The sequence below is a fragment of the Aythya ferina genome (assembly GCF_964211825.1).
Source record: "Aythya ferina genome assembly, chromosome: 15".
NCBI lineage: Eukaryota > Metazoa > Chordata > Aves > Anseriformes > Anatidae > Aythya > Aythya ferina.
Window position 1 is genome coordinate 3908880 of NC_140314.1, and position 24632 is coordinate 3933511.

Consider the following 24632-nt stretch of genomic DNA (forward strand, 5'->3'; position numbering starts at 1 on the left):
CTTCCATCAGTGGGAGTTGGTTTGGCCTGACCTCTGCTCTTTTCGATTGTCTGGATCGTTCTCTCTCCTGCTTTTTTTCTCTTTTTGCAAGTCCAGCTGCTCTTGTTTGGATGTGTGGCTCACACCGCCGCTGGCCATCCAGCCACCCGTCGATGGCCAAGCCTCTCCAAAGGGAAGGCACCTCCGAGCTGCCTCCTTGGGTGCTCCGTATTTTTGCAAACATCCTTTCAAGGCTGCAAATTAGCCTCAGGTGCCCAGCTCCCACTGACCACGTGCCTTTGAAGATCTGTTCCTCTCGGTGGCTCTGTATTTTGCTCCTCTTCTTCGGAGGTGCCCGGAGGTGGCTGGAGTCGTGCGTGTGTGCGTGCGTGAGCGTGTTGTGTGCGCCCGTCCCCACGCTGCTTGGAGAGACCTGGCGTGGGAGGTGAAAATGCACTTTCAGCCAGTGTCCAGGGCCTGAGGTGTTGGTTTTGGTGTCTGCAGTGGTCAGCAGGGAGGACAGAGGGGAGGGGAGATGGCTGGAAGCTGAGGAGGCTGTGTTGACGTGGGCAGCAGGCTTAGCGTGAAGGAGGCGGCGTGAGGGAGCTGTTAATGGAGGCTTGGTAGAGGTCTTGAGGTGTTGAGGGATCTCTCCATCCATCACATCGCTTCTGGAGACAGCTGGGGAGCAGTGAAAGACGTGCTTCTAGTCTCACCTACATAATTTTTTTATTTTTTTTTTATTTTTATTATTTATTTATCCTCTCCTTTCCTCCCTCAAATCCTGGAGAGACCAAAAACACACACCGTAAACGCCTCTCACACTGGGGCCAGGCTTGTAAAGTGGATTGCCTGCCCTCTGAGCAGGTCGGTCCTCAGGGTGCCCTTGTCCCTGCGTGGTGGTTCTTTCCCATCTCCTTGCTCGTACCCGAGCAGCCTGGTGCCCAGGCAGTGCAGCACCTCCCTGGGCAGCTCTGCACCTACGGAGTCTGTGAAAACAGAGGTGGGAAAAGGCCTACGGGCCAGCTCAGCTGTCCAGCCTTCCCTCTGCTGATCTGTACCAAATTGGGCACTTTTCGGTGGCTGTTACTCCAGACACTTCCTTTCAGGATCTTGCAGATCTCTGATTTCAGGCCCCTCATCTGTGCTGGTGGCCAGGAGTGTGCGAGGAGGGCTCCTTGGCTCTTCTCTTTGGTGGAAAACAAGAGGCAGGCCCTCACTTTGTCCAAACTGCTGTCACTTCACAGTGGATTTGGCTCCCGTTGAGGATCTCTGCTCTCCTAGGAGACATTTAACCTCACTTTTGAGCTTGGAGGGGATCACAGGGAGGAAAGCCCCCCCCCACCTTGACCCATCCTGTGCTTGGCTTGCAGACTGAGCAAGTCCTTGTTGCTCTCCGAAGACTCTGAGACTGGCGAGGGCATGAAGAAGAGGCACAAGGGGGCCCTCCCAGAGGAGGACGAGGATGTGGAGAGCAGCAGTGGCAAGATGAAAGGAAGGAATCAGAGCTGGGAAGAGCACGATGTGGCTCCCAGCTTCTCAAACGAGGTCAGTGCCCTCATGGGGAATGCAGAGCCACGGGCCAAAAGCAGCTCTTTCCCATTTTGCCATCGTTGGCTTGCGCTGAATAACTCCTCCTGATGTTACAGCATCTGCTCTCAATTCACCTGTGTTCAGATGCTCCTCAAGGGAGGGCTTTCTGCAGTGGAGGGGTGTTCACAAAAGCTAGTGTTGGCGTATGGAGGCTGGGCAGGTCTGGTAATAGGTAAAAGCGAGCACCTTTGAGCCAGCCAGAGCATTGCAGTGTTGCACTGAATCCAGAGCAGCGTTTGCCTTACTCCTCTGGCTGTCGAGGCAGCAGTGGGGGACAGATTTTCTGAGCAAGGGAGTGCGAGCTTGCTATTTTAAATGCAGGCTCTTCTTCTGCTCCTATTGAAGCAGTGATGTATTTACTGGAGCTTTAAGCTGCTGATGAAATCCAAAATGCGTGCAGGCAAAGTACTGAGTTACAGCTGCTGTTATCTCGCTGTAGCATGTGTAAAGTAAATTTACTTTTTTTTCAAGGAGCAAGAAAATATGGAATGGGTGTAACAGCCCTGGCTGTAATGCAGGGGTGCTGATATTCTTGCTGAGAGGTATTTGGGTCTTCTTGGCATCCCTGCCACTGCAGCTGGTTACTTACATGGAAATCTGTATTTGGCTGGAATTTGGGGTAAAGAAGATTTTTAATCCTTTAGAAAAAAGCTTATAAAACCAACCCAAATAAATCCTAAAAACCAAGAGGTGAGAAGAAGAGAACTCCAAATCATGGTGATTTGTGAATATGTTTATTTTGGAAGAAAATTCATTTTTTTCTGAGTTAGTCTTGAGATTCTGCACTATTCAATAATAGTGAAGCTGTACCTTTTGCTATTTCTCCCTGGCACTGTGATGGGCTAGGGCAACTGGAAATTAAGATTTTCCTTTTGAGGCATTGTTAATTGGCAAGCACAAGAGACTGAAATGAGGGCTAGGTAAAAACCCTGGGGTCTGCCACGCTACCTGCTCTGTGTTAACTTGTGTCCCTTCCTTTCACCTCGACAGTTAAAGCTTAAGAAAAAGAAGGTACCATCAGATCAGGAGCAGCTAGCCAGCAAGCTTGACAAGGCCCTGTCGCTCACCAAACAAGACAAGCTCAAATCCCCCTTCAAGTTTGCTGACAGCTCTGGGGGGAAGCTGAAAAGTGGTGGAGGTGGCAGCAGGTACCTGCCGCCTCACGAGGCTCTGCCAAGCAAGGAGGAGAAGAAGAGCCTGGCCAAGAACCTGGGCCTGTCATTGAAAACCGCCAAGGAAGGTAAAAACAAAGTGGCTGCCAAAATGAAGAAGATGGAGGTGGGGTTAAAAGTGAAAAATCAGCTCAAGGTTTCCCATTCACCAGCAATATCTGAAGTTAGCAGCTACTCCTATAGTAAGTAATCCTTCGTTTGTCTCTTCTTACGGCGTAATCTGTTGTGGGAGCTTGTGGTGGGGGTTTGTGGCCTCTTGGTAGTGGTCTTGGTTGGAGCTGGGTCTGGTTTTGCTCACAGGTGAAAGGTGACCTACACCTTGGTTAATTAATGCTACTGTGTCTTTGGGGTGAGCAAGAGATGTCCCCCTGACTCGCCATCCAAGAGGTGGCAGACATCACTGCCTCTCTTCCTGGCCTGTGTTGTTCTGAATATCAGTGGGGAAGGAAGTCATGAACTCATGTCCTTGCTTTCAGTAGGAGTACACACTCTCCATCTACCTGTCAGATGAATACTCACAGCCTCTCCTCTCAGGAGGTGGTTAGCAGTTCACTTTACAGGCCCTTGGTGACTTGGGTAGGATTATACTGTGCAGGTAGCTAGAGAACTCAAAACTTGCTGGGGGAACTGGTGTTTGTAAGCATCCTGCTGCGTTTTCCTAGTGCCATGGCTCGGTTCCTGGCTGGCTGTGCGTAGCCTTCCCATTTGTCTCGTCAGAGTTCATCTCCACTCTGGCATCCTGTGTGTTCTGATGCACCCAAAGTACACCCAAGGCAGAGGTTCCCTGAAATGAGCAGACACTGTTACAGAAGGAAAAATCTGTAAAATTTCAGGTAGCATCGGGAAGGTCATAGGACCAGGCGTAGAAGAGTCTTTAACAGCTCAGGCAGACACCAGGGCAGAGAGCATGTGAAGGACTTGGAGTTTATGGTCTGTGGCCTGGTTGTTTAATTGTCTTAGCTCGCTTACATATGTATCTTTTTCCTTTGCTTGCAGCTCTTTAAACCCCATGTTAAAACTCTTATGGGGTATTCATATGCATAACAAATGTATGTGGCAGTGCAAGACCAGTTTAGCAATTTCACTAATGGGGAAGATGATGAGCTAGTGATTCTCCAACCGAACAAATGTTTGGCATGAAATCAACCATTTACGTGGTAAAATAGGAGCCATTGTGTCCACTGAACTTGAACACAGCCTTTGGCTGGTTGTGCTGTACAAACTGCCCAGCAGTGCTGCTTTTGTGCACTTTGCTGCCAGAAACAGACCCAAGGCTCCTCAACTGGGAGCTCTGGAGATAATGGGGAGGTAAGTGGGGCAGCACAGACCCTTGCTGGCAGAAGGAGCTTTCACAGTGTCCTTGCACTTGGTGCTGTGGTTTCAAGATCAAAAACTCCTTCCCAGACCTAAGGGGGCTGCAGTCTGAGTCCTCTTCTCTGCAATGAGTCTCCTGGTGTAGGATTGTGCCCCTGTTGCCACATGAATCTCAGAGCAGAGGATTATTGTTACTGAGGAACCGACTCAGGAATGGCTCAGCTTTGATACGCTGTTTTTCAGCTGTGTGCAGGTTCAGGGAAAAGGGCCTTAGGCTGTCATTTGGTCACTCAAGCGTGATGGATTTGGGAAGGCAGGGCGAGCATATGGCAGCACCTCCCGTGTCTGGTGGGCTGCTCTTGTGGAGGAGAATGGGACTGGTGCCAAATGCTTGTGTCTCCCAACCTCGTGATTTTCTAGCTGGAGTCCTGAAAACCTTGGGCGTAGATCCAACAGGCGAGATGAGTATCCCATTCCTGCACATTTTAATGGAAGTTAGACTCACGGAATCTTTTGTGTATTTGGGCTTTGAACCTTCTAAATTGCCACCCCTCATTCTTTCCTCTCCACATCCAACATGACAGGGGTGGGAGTGATATGCAATCAGGGCTGATACTGGAGAACATCTGCTGCTGCTCCCAGGCTGGAACAGTCTGTGTCCATAACACCAAGTCAGTGTGTTTGTGAGTCGGGATGTGACCGTTCCTACCTGCTTCTGTTGTATCCAGGGGCACCAAATGTTTTTGTTGCACTCATCAGGTTCTGGAAAGGGACGGTTGGATAACATCTCACTGCCTGCAGAGCAGGACAGCTGAATAAAGTTGGGGTTTGTGAATCAGGGAGTCTCAATCCCTGCTGTGTTTTGATGTACTTTATGCTGCATGCTGCTGAGTGTCTGGGGTGGCAGGTTCGGAGTTAGACCCGATGCCGCTTAGCAGCTGGGCTTGCTCTGGCTGTCTCTGTCAGAAACCCTCCGGGAGAGTCAGTTTATGTAGAAAACTGAATTAGGTCCATTAGGATTTAGGTCAGAGGATGGAGCATAACCATGGTTGAGACTGATTCAGTTTGAGCCCAGTTATTGGTTGGCATCACTGCACCTTTGGTGCGCATTTCATGATGGAAGCATCTACCTTGGTTTTCTTCTGAGCTGAAAACATTTCTGCCATAAGGGAGAAAAAGAGGTCATTTGGCCTAGATGGAGAGTGTTTATTTGTAACTGAAAGAAGGAAATACATATTTGTGTTTTTTCGGCTCCTGCTTGCTGAACCTGAGACTTGTGATGGAGGGCCTGACAGGGAGGACATGGCAGCACACAGTCCTTCATGCAGGCACTTTTCTTTCCTGGTGTAAAGCCTCTTCACGCAGAAATGCACCAAAACAGCCCTTTGCCCCCCTCAAAAAAACAAAACCCAACCCTGTTCTCTGAGGTAACGTTCTTCCCGCCTGCTTTGACCGCAGATACAGACTCGGAGGAGGAGGGATCCCTGAGGGACGAGTGGCCGGCACAGCCCCCATCCGCCCCTAAACCGCGGCCACCCGGCCTCTACAGCACGGCGGCCAGGAAGGGTGGCCGGGCGGCCGGCGGCCCCAAGGCAGCCCCCCGCAGCACGGCGGCCGGGCGGCCGCTGAAGCCCAAGGTGGCGGTGGGTCGGAAGCAGCCCTTCTGCCTGCTGCTGCGGGAGGCCGAGGCAGGATCTTCCTTCAGCGACTCCTCGGAGGACTCGTTTGATCAAGGTTACTAGCATATAGCAAATGCAACCCCAAACGCACCCCTCCGCCATGCCTGCGGGGGAGTGGGCGGGTGGGGGGTGAGTAGGGGCCTGGCGGGCTGGGGTCAGCCATTTTGATGGTCGGAGCCAGGGCGGCCATCTTTGTTCTTGGCAGCGTAGCCTGCTTTATCAGCCCGACGTTTATTTTTTATCTTTTTGTACTTGTATCATTGTGATATTATTACTGGCTGGCTCTTTTAGAGCTTTTATATCAACTGGGTTTTAGTGTCCACCTCTCCCTGCTTTCCTGTTCCTTTCCTTCCCTTCAGTTTTTCCCTCACTTTCTTCCTTGCTGCCACCACCACCATTATATTATTATTATTATTATTACTATTATTATTATTATTTTATTTCTTGTTATTTTATTTTGGCATGGGCCTTGTAGCAGTTTGGAAGAAGCCTTTTTTATTTTTTTAGTTACTTTTTCTTTTTCTTTTCTATTTTTTTTTAATACCGGGATACTGTTGTGTGGCCGTGTGACTTGATGTTTGTACTGCAATTTGGTATACCAAGCTTTATTAAACATATCGAGTTCATTTTTAACTAAACCTGTGTACCTTGTCTCTCTTGCTGTGTCTCTTATCAGGCGATTAGGTTGCCGCTTCACTTCATCCTGCTCTGCATCCCCCTCCTGCTCCCACTCCCCATGAGTAGAACTGGAATTAACCTAGTCTGGGTACTCTCTATTATTCAAATATCCCTGCTAGCAATTGTCGCTCGCTGCCTTTGTCCAAATAAAGCCTAGGCCTCTCTCCCACCCCCCACCCCTTTAATTTCATTTTTATTTTGTTCATCTAAGTGTTTTTTGTTGTTTGTTTTTTTCTTTTTTTTTTTCAACCTGTTTCCTCTTTTGATAGACTCTCTCAAGGCAGGCAGATAAACGTGAAGGAACTCGGTCTTTATTGCTGCTGCTGTGTGTAAGGTCCCCATTATTTGAGAGCCAGAGATTTTTTTTCTCTTCACTTTTCAAAATGTATACGGCAAGTTTTTATGCCCCTTTTGGGTGGTAAATTTTTTCAGATGCCTGGACGTAACCCATAGTGCTCAAGGATGTGGCAATTACTGCATTAAACTTGAGTCTATGGTTTCCATCCCCCACCCTCACCCCAATATTTTTTTATTACAGCTTTTTTTTTTGTCAGCCTGTCATTAGTACTTCAGTGGGAAAGGAGATTACTTGAGACTTTTCCTCCAGAGACACAAGGGGTTTCTGTTTTAGAGCTCACTCATTAAATAATAATCATGGGGAAAGGTCATTTTAATGAGCCCTCGGCTCCCAAAAGAAAGTAGCTCGTCTGGGCTGAATGCTAAGCAAGAGCATCCCCAGTTGTTATCATTAAGTTACATGGCAGATCTGAATGTAGCACAGCAAAAGCCTTTTTAGTATTTCACACTGCTCAGACAGTTGTTAATTGAAAATGGGGCTGGATAGTTTTGCTTTGTTTTTGTTTTTCTTAGGTTTTGGTCTTAATCTCCTCCATGCACCTGTTTGTTTTTCCTTCCCTCCAAACCCATCCTCCAAAGAAAATTTAAGATAAAAAATCAAACACAGCAGAAAGATACAGAATGCTGATTTGGTTTGATTTGATTCTGGGCTGGACCCACCGATGCATCTAAAAGAAAAACAAAAAGAAATATGTTTCAAAGAAATTAGATTTATTCCTTAGAGAACCCAAAATGTTCTGGGGATAGTGGATTTCATGTAGTGGTGAGATTGCCACATTTCCACAAAGAATGTGTGTTAACTTCCGTTCAGCTTGATATCCCTTCCCTGCTCCTTTCTGCATCTTTTCTTTGTTTATTTTGCTACTGTTGGAAATTTTGAGTATATCAGTCCCTTTTAGGTGCTATGTTTTTGATTTTCTGGGGGGTTTGCTTTTTGGTTTTGCTCCAGGTAAGCAGATAGGTAACTCGTCCCTAATTGGCTTTGTCTATTTTTCAAATAACCTGTCTGCTTTTTTAAAAGAAAAAAAAAAAAAACAAAACACCAAAAACCTATCCCAGTTTTATGGGATAAAGTCTTGGGAGGGGAGGGGATACGGGAGGAGGTTGGGGAATCTGGAACAAATGGGAAAATGCATTGTAAATCCTTCTGAGGTGTCATTTAATGGTGGGGAAACCAAAGATGCAAAACCTCCTGGGGTGGGAGGTGGGCATGGAGAGGGAGGCCGGGAGGGATTATTGTTACAGTTTTGTTCTTTCTGCAAATGATTTTTATTTATTTATTTACTTTTGGTTTATAGTTCTTTTCTCAGAAGCATTACTTGAAGGGATATTTGGGTAATAGGGTTTCTAATGGCTTTCCCTGATACTAAACCAATTAATAACCTCAGCTTTTCTAGAAGTGCTCGCTTTCTCCTTGCAGCTGCTTGACCAACCCTTTCACCCCTGCCCCTATCCATGATGCTTTGAATGTCTGTGTCGGTCTCTTGCATTTGCTCTCACGCTGCACTAAAGAAGCAAAGTGGTTGGCTGGTTGTAGGGCAGACACTTCTCAGCGAGGGTCACTAGCCATGAACCTGAACCTTGACCATTGTTATGTAGGTAGGCAAAATAACTTTTCTTTATGTCATCTGTCAGCCTCAGATGTTTCGATGTTACCTCCGTGAATAATGACACGTAGTTCTTTGCATTCTCTCGGTTCTTTTAATTTTGAAGATGATTGCTGTCCACTTTTGACTTTCCTCTATCCATGAACAGTTTTGCATGGAAGATTTGCTTGAGTGTCTGTGTTTGAGGACTCCAGAACTGCTTCACTCTTTGCAGACTTCCTTTTGGGGAACCCCTTATCCCAGCAAAATGAAAGGATTTACAGACGGATCCAAGGTGGAGAAGCATTGCAAGGCTACGCTCTTAAAGGTTTCTGAGCCACAAAGCAGACTGTTTGGGTATTAGGGTGATGGATGGCCATGTCCCTGCCACTGTCTGTGTCAGATACAGGATTAGTAGCTGCAGGAGAGCTTATTTTCGTCTGCTTTGAGATAGAAGAGGTAGGACATACTGCTTTCTTGCAGACCAAACACAGCCTTGCTGTGCTGGTAACGGACAGAGCTTGTGGGGTTTCATCCGGTGACCTCGGAGGGAAAACTGCTAGCTACGTAGGACCTTTGAAGGCCATCAGGATGGGTAACAAATGCCATGAACTTCCCAGGACCAAAGACCTACATTTCTTCCTCATCCATGTCTATTTTCCTTAAGAAATTAGTACCTTTTTCCTGTCCCCTTTTCCTTGACCTGGAGGATGGTTTTTACCCCCGTGGACAAAACAGTGGGGGATACCTAATTTCGCCATACAGCCAAGCCCACGCAATAGTCGTAACGTTTTATCCTGTTTATAAGTACTTCTGGAGTCAGCAGCACAGCACGTATGGGGGGAAAAAAAACCTGCAAATTACGAGAATTGGTTTGCTTGACAAAATACAGTCTTAAATTGGGAATTCAAAAATAAGCAATCTCCAGAATCTGGACAGATCACACAAATCAGATGTCAAGGACCCAGTAGCTGTCTAAAGTCTGCCTGTACTTAGCCTGCTTTGTATGCTGTAGGCCTGCTTGGTGTTATAAAAAAAAATCATGCTATTTTTTTTACAATGTGAAATGACTCTTTTTAAGTGTGTGTTTTTACTCCCCTCCCCTTCCCAAGCCTTCCCTCTTCATACCCTCCTCAGTCCGCCTTGTTTACATCAGTCTTTGAAAACCAAATTGCTTAACCAATTTCTGTTCATCTTCATTTATGCCTCTCCTACAGCAAAACGCCACGGTGGCTTAGCTGTTAAAAGCAGTGAGAAAGTTTAGCATTTTTAATTTGGTTTTGGTTCTGAATTTAATGCAGGTAAAATTTTTTGGAAAAAAAAAAAAAAGTCATCTTTGACTCCAGTTCATCTGGTTCCAATAGCATTTAAATACGTCTTTTGTTTGTTCTGGCTGTGGAATTGTGTGTGTGTGTGTGTGATTGCATGTGTGGGTATATACACGCATATACATGCTCTTAAAAATGTCAGAAAAGCCATCTTTAACCTCGAATATTTTTTCCTCACCTTGGCTTGGTGTTTACGGAATTATAGTTGGAAAAATGCTTTGGATTTTTTTTTTGTCCCATTGTTTTTTTTTCTTCTTGTTGGTTGTTTTTTTTTTCAGGAGAAAGAATTGAGACTTAGGTTGTCTAAAACATCTCTGTATACTTCATTTTAAGCCTGCACATGGGTACAGGGAGAGTAAAACTCCAGCTTCAGGTTATACACGGGCATCATGAGTCTTGCCGAGGGGCCACGCGGTTGGCCATAGCGAACCAGCAGCTTATTTGCCACCAGGAAGATAAATCTGGGGGCTTAGTTTAGAAGTGGATGGATTTGGAGAGAAGCCCCAAACGTGTGCTGGGTTTGTTTAATTTGGTGGTTTTCATCTCTTGGGAAATGAGGAGGAAGAGGAGCCGGGCTGCGCTGTGCATGCAGAACAGAGCTAACGAGCTGCCCTCGCTGCGAGAGGTGGAGGAGGAGAGAGCTGTGGGTGCAGGCTGGGAATGTGTTAAAATGTTCTTTTTTTTTTTTCAGGCTGAAAATTGAATCTCGTGCAGATAAAAATATAAGCGTTTTAGGTAAAAATGCTGACGAGAGGCTATCTTGGGTTGTCTTTCCGTGGTGTGACACCGTGTGTGTGACGGAGGTTAGAATAACTGCCGGGTGCGTTACCGGATCGCACGTTTTCCGTGGCATGAGTAATAGCTGCTTTCATCGTGGCTTTTAAATCTTTTTCACCTTGGTGCGTTTGAAATACGGTAGCAGCTTGATACCCTCGTGTCTGCAGAGCCCGTGCTGGCTGCTGGGGAAGAGTCCTCAAGTGCTGAAGGAGAAGTGTGCTGCGTGGCGGTCCTGTGGGACAGGTCGGGGAGGGATTTTCCTGCAAAATTCCCCCATTTTCTGCCCGTTTTTCTACCCACCTGCCCAGGCTAGATGCTCTTGGCCCGGCCAGCACTTTAGGTCTAACACGAAGGGCTGGATGAGCTGATTTTTTATATTATTTTTTGATTTTGCTGAGAGTTACTGAATTTTGGAGCCTAGTTAGCTGTGAGGAAGAGGTCTCAAATCCAGGGTGCTTGTTGGTGGGACTTGGGGCATCCCACTTTTGAGTGGAATAAAGCAGGTTTAGGAACTTGGGCATGGCTTTGCTGCTTTCAGGCAGGTGGCTCCTGCACCTCAGAATAGCCAAATTCATCTGAATATCCTTTCTTTTTGGCAAACCGTGGTAGAAAAACAGCAGTTGCGCCCCCTTTTCTGTGAAGGGAAGGAGTGTGATCCTAATTTGCTGTGGATTGGGGTTTTTTTGCATGTGGTTTTTATGCGAGGAGCGTGGAGGGGTGTGGATGTCTCGGCATTTACCGCAGGGCTGTTGGTTTAGCAGCATTTTTATATCCAAAGGATCCAGTTTGAGCGACTGAGGCGGGGAGGGGATTTCTATGCAGTCAAGAATTAGTATTCCGTGACTATCTGATGGATGCTGTGCAGAAAAGCTCTCCTTGTATGAAGGAAAAAGAGAAAAAAAAAAAAAAAAAAAAAAGGCTGGCCATTACTTCATTTGATAAAATGCAAGGACGAGAGCGCTGCTTTCTGATGTTCCTGTTATTTCTAATGTCACGGAAAAATAAGCCAGAGTGGAAAACTGATGCTTGTGTTATTGTATTTTTTTTTAACAACCAAGTGTGGAGAACATTTTTATCTATCCCAGAGGGCATAAGTGAAAAGAACAGGATTTTGGTGTTCATTCCAGCTCATTTTGAAGGGATCTGGTTTCTCATTTGGCCGGCTTTCAGACGCGGGGCCAGCGGCTGGCAGGGGAGGCTCAGGCGGGGAGAGCAGGGCTCCTGCTAGCGGTGGAAATCTTTCAGCAACCTCGGTGATCCTATTTTAAGCCCTCAATTTCAAGAGAGATGAAATCTGCCTTAGCAGAGCCACTTCTGACAGTTAAAACCCGAAATCTGTGTGTGTATATGCGCTCGTATATGCGTGTGTGTGTGTGCGTGTGGCGTACGTGCCTCGGTGTGGTGACTCGGGCTCGCCAGAGCTACCTGGATGAGGTGTCGTTAAAATTAATTGCCTTTGGGCTGATGAAGGGCTCTTGGGAGGTGCTGCCGGGAAGGGAGAGAGACCCCTCTCGGAGCATCTGCCCCCGAGTTCCTGCTGCGCACACCCCGTCAAGGAAAATCCCAGCCCCGTGCTCTGCGTGTGCCAGCAGAGGCAGGCTGCGAGGCTGCTTTCTTTGCCAGAATGACGCTGTGGGCAGCTCGTCCTGCCTTTCCCGAGCTGGGCTTCCCTAGCCTGAGCTGTAGAGAGGGAAGTGAAGGGCAGGGAGTTTTGAGGCAGAGCGTTCAAGCGCTCCTTGTTGCCATCTCCAACACAACTGCTGCAGCCCGCTCCTAGCAAACGTCATTTTCGCCCTTTGTCTCTTCTCATCTGCAGATACAGTTTCCCTCCTCCTGCATTCCAAACCCATCGCTTTCAGATTATTACTTCCCTTTCCCCCTCCCCCCCCCCCCCCCCACTTTGCATTTTTGCCTCCTGCCCCTTCTCCTCTCCATGTCCTCCTCGCCTGCTGCCCTGGCGCAGGCTGGTCCCCGGTATTCCCCTCCCGTGCTGATCCCTGATTCTGATTGTGCTGACGGATTTTGTGCTGGAGGACGAGGTGGTGGGCGGGAGGGGAATCCCACAGCTCCCCGGCTGGGATTTTCGGAGGAGTTAAGCTTTTAAATCCCTCCCGCGAGCTGTCAGGGAAGGGGTGCCTGGCTTCCTTTGCAAATCCCCGCCGGCGCCCTGCTCTTCCCTCCCTCGCCTCGGATGGGTCCTCGGGGCCATCCCGTGTTGCTGTGTCCTTCAAGGGGTGGTGGTAGGCAGGGTGATGCCAGCTGTCTGGCCGCAGAGACGCGTGCGTGTCCATGGCCAGCATCTTCTGGCTCAGCTGCTGGGTGGCTCAGTGCTCCTTTAGGTGAGCACGGAGCGGCAGGAGAGGCTGGGGTGGAAATGCGGCTGGCGCACGGCTCCGTGAGGTTTGTAACGGGCTTCCTCTTTTCTGCGTGCTAGATTCCAGCTCCGAGGAGGAGGAGGAGGAGGATGAGGAGGAAGAGGAGGAAGCGGAGGACTATGGGACCGACGGCACCGACAGGCTGTCGTCGCCTGCCCTTGACGAGAGCGGCCTGGGCCTGCTAGCGAGGTTTGCTGCCAGCGCCATGCCCAGCCCCATCGTGCCCCCTCCGCTTTCCATCATCCAGCTGGAGGCCAAGCAGAAGGCGAAGAAGAAGGAGGAGCGGCAGAGCCTGATGGGTGAGCTGCGTGCCTAGGGTTGGAGCCGTGGGGGCAAGGTGGAAGGTTCAGGAGGTCCCAGCGGTGCTGCAGAGAAGCAGATTGTTACCCAGCCACGTCTCGCCCTGTCCTTGCCTTTGGCTGCCTGGTTCTCATGCTAAAGGCAGGGACAGAGAAGCAGAGACACCCAAGCAGAAGAAAAACCTCTTCAATTAGCCCATGCCATCAGCTTCCCCGTGGAAACCAGCCAGGCAGACTCAAAATGAGAGTTCCTTCCTCTGCTCACGTGTTTGCCATGCCAGCCCCTGTATCAGTTTCGGTGTTACAAGCAGTAGGAGTTTCATTTCTTCTCCTCCCCATGCCTGGCTGCACAAGTGCCCCTGGGTGACATCGTTCCCAGTCAGACAGATCTATACGGGCTCCATTTATAAATTCTCTATTAATATTTATTAAGTGATAATGGAATTTATAGCATGCTCCGGAATGGAAAATGATGTCTTCCTTGGGAGCCCAGCTTGTTTTAGCACCATTTCCATGCTATATTAGGCTTTTGCCAACTTGTTCCAACAGCCTCTGTGAAGAATTTATCACCTTGTAACCTGCCCTCCTTGAAACTGGAAGCATCTAGAAATTGTCTCATGCGGCAGCGAGGGAGGAGCACGGGCGCTGTGATTTCCAATGGGTTTTTCATCTCGAGCGTTGCCAGCTTTGATTTTGACAGGCTTGCTCTTCCCCTGTTCGTGCCGGGGCTGTCTCAGGGGAAGAGGTTTGGGTGGAAGAGGAGAGCAGGTTCCTGCAGGTTGAATTTCTGAAAGAAGATGCTTTCCCTCCATGCTCGTGCCTCGTACGTTTTCTTTTACCCACGAGCGTTGTTCAGTTGTGGCTGTCCTTTCCCAAGGGTCTGCTGCAAGCACAGATTATCATAACAGGGGCTGTTCACTGTGGGGCTTGAGGAGAATTTCTGCCAACCTTCCTGGCGTGAGGCAAGGCCTGATTTAAGACCATGTTGGTCTAAAGGCAAAGTCACAGAGATGTGCAGGTGCTGCCTCAGTTTCCCTTCTGCCCTTGAAGGCCTGTGATTTTGCTCTCCTTTATCAGGTTCTGGAACACCTTGGTGTCATTACAGCATTTCAGGGTGCTGGGTACTTCTGTGCCTGTAATGCAGAGCAGTACGAGGGGATTTCCATCTGCCACAGACAAAAGACCATTTATGTTTCTTGACTTTAAGATAATTAGTTGAGCCAATAAATAAGCGTGGTGATGTCTCTTGGCCAATGGGAAAAAATAAGCTTGAAATCTGAGTTTGTTCAATTCATTAAGGAGCTTGTTCTCCAGAAACAAATGTGAGGCTGGAGAGGGCTGCACCCAGAAGGGTCGGAAAGCTCAGTCTGTGGGGTTTGTGCTCTGCTTCAGCCAAGCAACTGCTTCTTGTGGAGGGCTAGGGGATCTTTGCCTTAGGGATGGTGGGGTTTGAAAAGGGGACACCAGGGCTGTGTGGAACAGGCATGACATCTCCCGTGGAGCCCAAAAGCTTCCAGCAGGACGTGGCCCCTCTGGGCTGAGCCAGGGCTTTGACTGATGGTTGAATCCTTTGCACCTAGGGACGGAGTTTGAATACACCGACTCGGAGAGTGAGATCAAGATCAGGAAGAAGTCGCCCTCGGGGCTGCTGCGGGGGAAGAAGGGGCCGCTGGAGGCAAACAGCATCCCACCAAGCCAGACTCCGAGCAGCCTCGACCCGGGATCTGGAAGCTCTGACAAGTCCAAGCTTGGGGCTGAGAAAGGCCGCAAGCTGAAGAAATTCAAGTCCCCCAAGGACCTGAGCTTTGAGTTTGGGCTGGAGGCCAGCGACGATGACCTGTGGAACCGGCGCCGGAGCGAGAGGATCTTCCTCCACGATGCCACCACGTCCTCGGCCTTGCTGACCCCCACGGCTCCTGTCAGCTCCACTCCTGTCTCCAAGCCCGGGCGCTGTGGGAAGGGGGCCCCCATGAGCCCTAAAAAGGAGGGCAGCAAGGGGAAGGACAGGAAGGAGCTGAACAAGGTGAGGAACATGCTGACAGCATCGGTGTGGGAGCTGAGAGCAAAAGGAGAATGACTAACTCTGCTAGGAGGGAGCAGGGGGGGGTTCAGTCCCGTCTCAGTGGTTGCTCAAATGCTGTCTGACTGCCCCTTGTCCCCTGTGCCACCTTCCTGGTGCCTTCTGAGGGCTGTCCCTGGCTGGCAGTGGCAGTCATCTCCTGTTTGCTGACTCCTCCTCTGAGCTGAAAGCTTGGCTGCCACCCTACCTGAGCATAACCTGCTTTGCTCTACCTTTCTTCTATGGGCCTGGATCTTTATCAATGGGAGTGTTTACTTTTTTTATTTATTTTTTAACTTTTTTTTTCTTTTTTTTAGCAGCGGAAGAAAGGTAAAGAAGCACCCTGCTGCTCCTCATCCATGTCTCCTCCTGGCATCCCTAGCTCCCCATCTGATGTTCGGGTCAGCCTGGCAAATGCCTTGGGCTCCACCAAGAAGAGCAAAGCCAAGGTGAAAGCCAAGGAGGTCAAAAAAGAGGTGAGAGGCTGGTCCTAGACTGTATGAGCTGGAGAGCGATTGGCAGAGCCCTGCTCTTTTTCTGGAGTGTGAGGGAGGGAAAACACAGAAAGCAGCTACATGTATGTTTGGTGTGTCACAGGCAAAATCTGAGAAGCCTGAATTCCCAGGAAGGCTAGCAGGTAGTACGTGCTGCTACCATCTACTGTTCATTTGAATTCATGCCTCAAATTAATGAGCAGGCAGGATTTCTCTCCAAGGCATGGAGTTGGTGGTGGAGGGAGAGCCTAGCCAGGTCACCACTGTTTTCTAGCCTGTCTTCTCTCATAATACACATTTCTATGTCTTTTCACCTGATTTCTGAGTGTAATGCTTCTGGTCTGTGTGTAACAGCAAGAAACAGATCGTGGGGCTTTGAGAAGAAAAAGGAGCAGTGTCTGCTGCCTGTTCAGTGAAGACAGGCTCTCAGGAGCGCTGTGCAGAGCAGTGCTAGAGCTGTTTGCTCTTAGCATCTCTCCTAGCCTCCAGGAGTGAGATGTGGCTAGGATGTGCAAAACAGTTTTTGCTCAGCTGTCGGTGATGCTCAGCAGTGAGGCTGGTAAAACAAGGATCTTTTTTTCAGCCAAAAAGCAATTTTGGTTACATCCACTTAACTCTGTGATTAACACTGCTGAGGATGGAGACGAGTTTGTCCCGATATCCTCAGGTTGTTTGTTGCTGGAGGAAGGTGAGCTGGGATCAGACTGTTCCCTCTTGGCATCCAGCTGACATGCTGCTTGCTCTCCTACAGAACCGAGGGAAAGGAGGAGCTGTCAGCAAGCTCATGGAGAGCATGGCAGCAGAGGAGGATTTTGAACCCAACCAAGACAGCAGCTTCTCCGAGGATGAGAACATCCCATTGAGCATGCTGGTTGAGAGGCCACCCACACCAGGTGAGGGCAGGAGGGGCTGGGAGGGCTAATTGTGAGTGTAGAGGACCTGGATAAGTTTCCCAAGGCTGCTTTGGAGAGCTCTTCTGCTTTCACACGTTCCTTGTCCAAAGCCATGAGTCCTTGTGGTGGAGATACCACTTCTCCAGTCAATTTGGCTTGCCAAACACCAGCCTGATCAGAGTGGCCAACTCTGTTTGACATCCAGACAAAGCCCAGTCACTGAGCAGCCCTGTTTTCATTTACTGACATATTATTAGTGGGAAGGGTGCCTTTTTCTCTCCAAGTATTTGGCCAGAGAGAGAGAGAGCCCTTTCTGCAGACTACTTGCTGGCCCTTTCCTAGGGAAGGTCATTCTGGGACTATGAGATTTCTCTCTGCCCTTGCAGTCTGTTTTTCATGTATGGTGCTCTCTAATCCCTACCTTGCTTCAATGCCTCGCAGCTCCCCGCTCCTGCATAATTGACAAGGATGAGCTGAAAGATGGCCTGCGTGTCCTCATCCCCATGGATGACAAGCTGCTCTATGCCGGCCATGTCAAGACAGTGCATTCACCTGACATGTGAGTTGTGGGGCTGCTGAATCTGCCCAGGCTCTGCTAGAGAATGGGGATGTGGCTGGTACAGGAATGGATCTGGGGGCTTTGTAGGGCTGTCTGGAGAGAGACTGACAGAGTCTGGCAGGGATTCTGTTTTATCAGTGCTGAGGAAAATCTAATGACCCCTCGTTGAATGCACTAAGCTAAACTGGTGGTAGGGCTCAGAGGGAGGTGTTACCCCTTCCAGGTGATCTGTTCCATGTGCAGTGTCTGACTGGGCCTTTGTGTTTCAGATACCGTGTGGTAGTGGAAGGTGAGAGGGGAAACCGACCCCACATCTACTGCCTGGAGCAGCTCTTGCAGGAAGCGGTATGTGAGGCCAGCGGGTGCCTGTCCTTGGGGCCGGGGCCCTGTTTTGGAATGGATTAGGCTAACTGAGAGTCCTTCTCCGTCTGGGGCTGCAGGGGTGCCCTGTTCCTGTCCCCATAGACAGTCTGGGCAGAGCTCCCCTTGGTGTGGAGCTCCCTGCTAGCAGGGGTAGTCCTTCATGCTGTCTTGTGAGCAGACACGAGGCCATTTCCCAGCAGGGAAACCATCCCTTGTCTTCTCCAGAGCTGCTTTGCTACATGCCCAGTGTGCTAGGATGGTCTGTGCTGGTGCCAGGAGCCTCAGTAATCGCCTCCCTTTTGCCCCGAGCAGATCATTGATGTGAAACCACCCTCAGTGCGATTCCTGCCCGAGGGCACGAGGATTGCAGCCTACTGGAGCCAGCAGTACCGCTGCCTCTACCCAGGGACAGTTGTCCGAGGTAAGGCCGCCCTGGCTGCACTGTGAGCCAGGAACATTGTGGTCCTGCATGCCCTTAGGGACGTCAGGCTTGTCTGGGATGGCCCTGAGGGCTGCTGTGAGTGTCTGGAGGTCAGAGGCTCACCCATTCCTCCAGGTCATGCCCAGCTCAGCGAGGGTGCTGGTGTAGTAACAACCTGTGGTCCAGGAGCCATGCTCTGGTAGGAGGAGGTCTGAGTGATTGAGGAGCTTAAAATACCAGGGAAATTTGACACATTCCAAAAAGCAAGAATTCACTGCAGCCCAGGCACTAGTGATTTCTGAGGTTGTGGAGGTTTCTGTATCATCTGCCCACTCACAGCTCTGCCTCTGACACATTGCCTCCCAGTGTCTCCCCCATCTGGCCTCATGAAAAAGCCAGTGAAGAGCCCTGGACAATTGTGCCATGACCGGCCTTGCTTTGGGCTCTCGGTCACACTGTATATAAAGAAAGAATTGCTTAAAATATATAGAGTGGTGATGCTGATGTAGGGAGAAGGAAGGTGAAAAACAGGAGCTCGTGATTGCTGAGAGTAGTTAAAAAATGCAGGTCAAAAAAAATGTACTGCAGTGAAAAAAGAAAAGCGAATCTGCCGGAATACAGGGAAGTAGTGACATGAGGTGGGAAGTCAAACTAGAATGGTTTTTACATGCCGTAGCAGAGCTGTTGATGGAGAAATTGAGGAATTCTGCACTGGGTGGGCTGGTTTAGTATTATCAGGGATTTTTCATTGTTGACTGAACCTTCTGTGCTCTCCTGCATAGCCGTGTAGGAAAGGTGGGGGTGGGATGTTTTGGAGTTGGTGCAGGATCCCTCTATTCCCCTGTGTTCCTGCTTCCCTGACAAGTGGTTTGTACTCTTAACTTTGTTAGAAACACCTTCTTCTGCTCCCTAACCTGCAGGAACCCTGGATCTGGAGGAAGATGGTGATCTCATCACAGTGGAGTTTGATGATGGGGACACTGGGCGCATCCCACTGTCTCACATTCGGCTTCTCCCACCTGACTACAAGATCCAGTGTGAGTCTTACTGCTCAGTTTCTTGCACGATACTTCCCTCTCCCAGGGGTAGGGAGTTTGGAGCCACCGTCCTCTTAGATTTTGGGGTTAATTCACAGACTTCCAATCACAAAGGTTGCGCCATCAATTATGGACACACAAACGTGGGGTGGGGCACAACCCCTTGGGGAAAAAGGCCCAATCCCTGTTGGAGAATTGTTAGAGACAAGTTCCCTGTATCTCATCTCTGTTGTACATGTTGTTTCACTGCTTTTGAACATCTCTTTGACCCGTTCCAGGTGCTGAGCCTTCCCCGGCCCTTTTGGTACCCAGCACCAAGCGCCGCAGCCGTAAATCCAGCAAAGATGCTGGAGAAGGAAAAGAGGGGGCTACACTGGGGTCAGAGGAACCCGTGTCAAAGGGCAAAGGGCGAGGGAGGAAGCCGAGCGTCAAGGCGAAAGCTGGTAGGTTGTCATCTCTGCCAGCCCTGGAGCTGAGAGGCCTTGCACAGATCCCCACCACTCTCCCCAAGTTAGGGCAGTTGCTTGGGGCAAGGTTTGGAGGGGGATGGATGTACTGCTTGAGCGCAGAGCATCTGTGCATCAGCCCTCTCTGCTGTGACCGTAGTTGGCAGGAGGCTGGCTCAGAAGGAGCAGTGAGCACCTTTGTGCCTCTTCAGGGAGCCCTAAGTAGTCAGGAACAAGCCACCCGTGGCCAGAGACCAGTCAACAACTGGTGTCTGGCTGTGTCTGAGCTCATGGTGCCCATCTGGGTGGATACCTTCATGCTTTTGTGTTTCTTAATCTCTGCAGAAGAAGCTGTCTTGCCTGAAGAGAAGGATCAGGTGGAGCCTTCACCTGGTGCCTCTTCAGTCCCAGAGAAGCCGGCCTGCCTGGGCAAGCAAAGTGTGAAGGGGTCACGAAAGTCCCAGCCGCTGCCTGCTGGAGGCTCCCCTGCCCCCACAGAGGAGAAGCGGTCAAAAGCCAGTAAAATGAAGATCTCCACGAAGCTGCATAGCCCCCCCCAGCCCACTTACCAGCCTGCTGTGTTCGGCAGCATCCTCGGCACAGAGCCCTACGGCGACCTCCCGGGGACGCTGGCGGCCTTCAGCTCCGGCGATGCCTCAGCATCGAAAGGCAAGGCCAAGAAAGGGCGGCCCACAGAAGAGACGCAGGAATTCGGCACGATGGCCAAGGCTCAGAGGAAGCACGACAGCGAAATCCTCATCAAGCTGGACCACGAGGGCGTGATGTCTCCAAAGACGAAGAAGATGAAGGAGGCGATGAGGATGCTGGAGGACTCGAACCTGGCCAGTCGCAGAGATGGCAAGAGTCTCTTGGGGCTGGGCTATTCCTCTGCAGTGGGTACGGAGGGCAAGCAGAAATCTTCCCGAACCAAAGCAGCTGACGGAGACCCTTCTCCTGCCAGCTTTGGGGGAAAGTTTGATGGCTCAGCAGAAAGCCTCGCTGCCTCCAAGGACCAGGAGGACAAGGCAGCAGCTCCAGCAGCTGTGGAGGAGTCTGAGAGCAACAGCAGCGACAGCAGCTCAGAGTCAGAGGGAGAAGAGGAGGCTGAGAAGAACAGAGGGGAAGCCCAGGACAGCAGCTCAGCCAGCTCCAGAGCATCCACCCCTCTCTCTTCCTCCAACTCCTCCTCTTCTTCCTCTTCTAGCAGCAGCTCCTCTTCGTCCTCCTCTTCCTCCTCGTCCTCCGCCTCATCGACCTCTTCTTCATCGAGCTCCAGCTCCTCTTCCTCCTCCACGACGGACGAAGACTCCTCCTGCAGCTCTGATGACGAAGTAGCTGAGGCCCAGCCAAGTTCCTCGGTGCAGCAAGCCCTCCCTCCCAAGCAAACCAAACAGGCAGGGAAATCCCGCGCATCCTCCCACCCCCAGAGCCAGAAGCAGCCGGCGCAGCAGCCGGCGCAACAGCCGGCGCCGCAGCAGAGTGGCAACAAGAGCAGGCCCAAGAAACGCGAGGGCATCCACCTGCCCACCACCAAGGAGCTGGCCAAGCGCCAGCGGCTGCCCTCGGTGGAGAACAGACCCAAAATCGCCGCTTTCCTCCCCGCCCGGCAGCTGTGGAAGTGGTTCGGGAAGCCCACGCAGGTAAACGCAGCCCCTCCTGTTCGCGTGGTGCCTCTTTGCCCCTGGGGGCTGCACAAAGGAGGCTGGCACAAAGGTTGTGCTGGCTGGGGGCAAACCAGGGCTGCTCACCTGTGTTGATCCTCTCTTGGCAGAGACGAGGAATGAAGGGGAAGGCCAGGAAGCTCTTCTACAAGGCCATCGTGCGGGGCAAGGAGATAATTCGCATTGGGGACTGCGCCGTCTTCCTCTCAGCTGGCCGCCCCAACCTGCCCTACATCGGCCGCATCCAGAGCATGTGGGAGTCGTGGGGCAACAACATGGTGGTCCGAGTCAAGTGGTTTTATCACCCAGAAGAAACCAACCCTGGGAAGAAGCTGAATGAAGGCAAGGTAGGCTGGTCTCCCTCACTGAGAGGGCTGCAAAGCTGCTTGTCCCTGTTTGTTTCCCAAGGACCAGGAGAATCACAGCCCGGTTTGTTACTGGTAGCCTCGTGGGGTGGACCCATCATGTCCTGCTGTTGGGGATGCCTGTGGTATGGGCAGGCCTGGTATTGACCCCTTCAGCAAGGGAAAGGGTGTCTTTTGTCCTACTGGGAAATAAAGATGTTTGTGTCGGTCCAGAAAGAGTATGTCAAGAGTCAGAGTGTTTGTGTGGTGTAAAAACTGATGCCTTGCTGCTCAGAACCACTGAATTCTGCACACGTGCACAGGGTGGTTTGCAGTAGGCCCTCAGCGTGTGTTACCTGTGGCTGAGGTTATAAAGGCACAAATGGTGGGCAGGTGATAGCATGGAAAAAAAATACTAATTCACTCTTCATTTCTCTTCTCTTTTCTTCTTTTCCTCTTGGGCACAGCGCTGGGATCAGAAATCAGGCAGGAGCCTGTCCACAGCTCTGCAGGCATCCAACCAGAGGAAGGACTTCATGGAGGTCAGTGAGGTTGGGGGCGGGCTGGGGTGGCACGCTGGGGACTGCATCGCCAGTGCTGCTGGGGAAAAGCCCCTCGATTATTTGACTTTTACCTCAGCTGCTGAGGTAAAAGTCAAATACCTTTGCATTTGCATCCTTTACCTTTGCATTTGCATCCTTAAAAAAAGGATGCAAAACTCCTGGCCTCTGTATTCCCCTGCTGGGGCACTCTGCAGCTGAGTTCCCCTCCGTGGAAGCTGGCTGTGAGCAAGGGCTCGGGTTTATTGTGCTGGACCCATTGTGCCTGGACTCCCATGGGAGCAGCCATGCCCCCAGTGCCCCTCCTAGGACTGGTTGAGTTCTGCCTGAGTGTGAGCACAAGCCCTGGGCAGTCCTGGTGGATGTTTTTTCTTGCAAATTGAAGATGATGCGTTAAATGCCGTGAGATCTAATTGCTGCTTTTCTTTCTGTCTCCCTCCTTCCCTTCCGGTAACGCAGCGAGCCCTCTACCAGTCCTCCCACGTGGATGAAAACGATGTCCAGACCATCTCACACAAGTGTCTTGTTGTTGGTCTGGATCAGTACGAGCAGATGCTGAAGACGAAGAAATACCAAGACAGTGAGGACCTCTACTACCTTGCAGGGACCTACGAGCCCACTACGGGCATGATCTTCAACACCGACGGGGTCCCTGTCATCTGCTGACCGCCCAGGGGACGCGTGCCACCCCCTGGGAAGGGACGGGACAAACATGAGGACGTGCCTGTTAAGACGACATGATTGTTTCTTTCAATGCTCATGACTTCTGTGTCACACTACAGACAGGAGAGCGCGAGAGACACGAGGAGGAAGGAGAGGGCTGAAGAAAGGGGTTGGGGAAGCAGTTACAGGACTTGCGGAAGATGCCGGGGGTGGCGGTGGTGGTGCGTCAACCCCAGAGCTCCTCCCGAAGTGGCTTGAGTTAAGGTGATGCTCGACCAACTTCTCCCTTCCTCCTTTTGGTCCTGGAAAGCACATGGGTCTCATGATCATTTCACCAGCGGGACCCCCCAGCAGGAGGGATCCCTTTCGTGTCATTTGCCCCCCATCGGTCACTCAGAAGCCACCTGTACGTGGAAGGACACCACTGGCCTTCGACGTACGCTCCTCTCCGTCCTTATTTTCCCTTCCCTGCTTGTTTTCGCATGACCCTTTAGGAAGGACAGGGTGGAAGAAAAAAAAAGGAGATGAGTCTCAGCGCCTCGTCTCGATCCTCTCAGCAACCTTTTTGCAGTTCCCTTGCCTGGCCACGTGTGCAGCACGAAAAGGCAGAGCTGGTCCTGGGGTGGAGGTGGGCAGGAGAGCTCCCCCAGGCCGGGGGGGAGCCGGGTGGAAGGTGAGCTGCCCTCCAGGCTGGGGTGCTGCCTTCCCAGTACCCCGAACAAATTGTCTGAAGCCACCTTCCCACTCCCTCCTGCCCCAAAAAGGCCTTGGGGGAGCAAGTGCGGGGTGAGGCGGTGATGCGTGGTGAACAAAGAGCGTGAAGGGAATGGCTGGGGGAAGCTGCTGCTCGGGGCTTGGAGCAGAGGAGCCTGCAGGCCCTTGGGGCCGTCTCCCTTGGCAGAACGGATTTCATCCATGCAGCCCTCACCCAGCTTGAGCAGAGACGTGGAGCTGCCTGGAAGCCCTCAGTTGCAGGGAACAGGGACAGAGCGCGAAGCCCCGCCGTGCCCTCTGCTGCATTTCCAGAGCCCTGCTGTCACCTCGAGCAGGGGAAGGGGCCCTTCAGCCTGCTCCATCCGCCTGGCCAGCCTTGCCACGGCTCACGGGGAGCCACCACCATCACCTCCTGCCTCCCCCTGCAGCTCAATCCACGAGGGCATCGCCGCCACCAAACCGAGATCCCACCCAGGAAGGCAGCGCCCAGCCAGGAGAGAGACGCTGGAGGAGACCCCAACGCTGCACCATCCTTGCACTTAAATAAATAAAAAAACAAAACACACACACAAAAAAAACAAACTCCAAGAGACGCACTGACCTTTGCAACGACCGACTCGCACTACAGCTCGCTAGGACGCAGAGCCGCCCTGGCTCCTCCGGGGAGGAGATGCTGGGACGAGGACAGATCACAAAGGATCCCCCCCGACACTGCTGGGGGCCCTGCAGTCCCCCCCTCGTACTTCAGAAGAACCACACGCACGGTGCTGAGCTGGTACCACCTCTGCCCCAGGCCGCCGGCGCCTCGGATAGTGACGGTTCCTAGCCTGTACAGTTTTAATGTACCAAAAGACTCTTTAGCCCTCCTGTATTATAAGTCTTTAAATGGATTCAGCTTTTTAATTATAAATATAAATATAAATATATATATATAAATATAAACTTTTTAAAACTGTGAAAAAAAAATTATGAAATTCTAAAAAAGAAAAAAAAAAAAGAAAAAAAAAAAGACGGCAGAAATGAACACAGTCTGACGTTTAGAATATTATTTTTTATTTCCTGTTGGATTGTGATTGTAAATGATCTGGGAACAGGCACACCCCCCACGCTCAAAGTGTACTGTAATTCTAGAAGCAAAGTGTGTGATCATATTTTAAAGAGCGAGAGAGAGCGCGCGAGAGAGATTTTATGCTAATGTTAAATAGAAAGCACTTAAAACCCACTGCCTTCTATGGAACACAAGGATATTTCAGACAATCGAGAGGAAAGGAGAGCCAGGTT

The 24632-nt window shown here is 50.7% G+C and overlaps 1 protein-coding gene across 5 annotated transcripts in view; it reads left to right on the forward strand.

Annotated features, from left to right (window-relative positions):
* Nucleotides 1-23933, forward strand: part of TNRC18 (trinucleotide repeat containing 18) — a 51474-nt gene extending 27541 nt beyond the window's left edge. For 3 of the 5 annotated variants that reach the window (XM_084536253.1, XM_084536257.1, XM_084536254.1), the window contains 16 exons: nt 1353-1527; nt 2563-2926; nt 5517-5792; nt 12898-13137; nt 14718-15160; nt 15514-15672; nt 16442-16583; nt 17025-17142; nt 17412-17487; nt 17818-17926; nt 18847-18963; nt 19242-19406; nt 19755-21049; nt 21181-21417; nt 21882-21956; nt 22434-23933. In XM_084536253.1, coding sequence (XP_084392379.1) covers nt 1353-1527; nt 2563-2926; nt 5517-5792; nt 12898-13137; nt 14718-15160; nt 15514-15672; nt 16442-16583; nt 17025-17142; nt 17412-17487; nt 17818-17926; nt 18847-18963; nt 19242-19406; nt 19755-21049; nt 21181-21417; nt 21882-21956; nt 22434-22640 — 4198 coding nt within the window. In that variant the 3' untranslated portion in view covers nt 22641-23933. The remainder of the gene's footprint in view (nt 1-1352; nt 1528-2562; nt 2927-5516; nt 5793-12897; nt 13138-14717; nt 15161-15513; nt 15673-16441; nt 16584-17024; nt 17143-17411; nt 17488-17817; nt 17927-18846; nt 18964-19241; nt 19407-19754; nt 21050-21180; nt 21418-21881; nt 21957-22433) is intronic. The other 2 variants (XM_084536255.1, XM_084536256.1) reach the window with 1 other exon arrangement.
* The last annotated feature ends 699 nt before the right edge of the window (nt 23934-24632 follow it).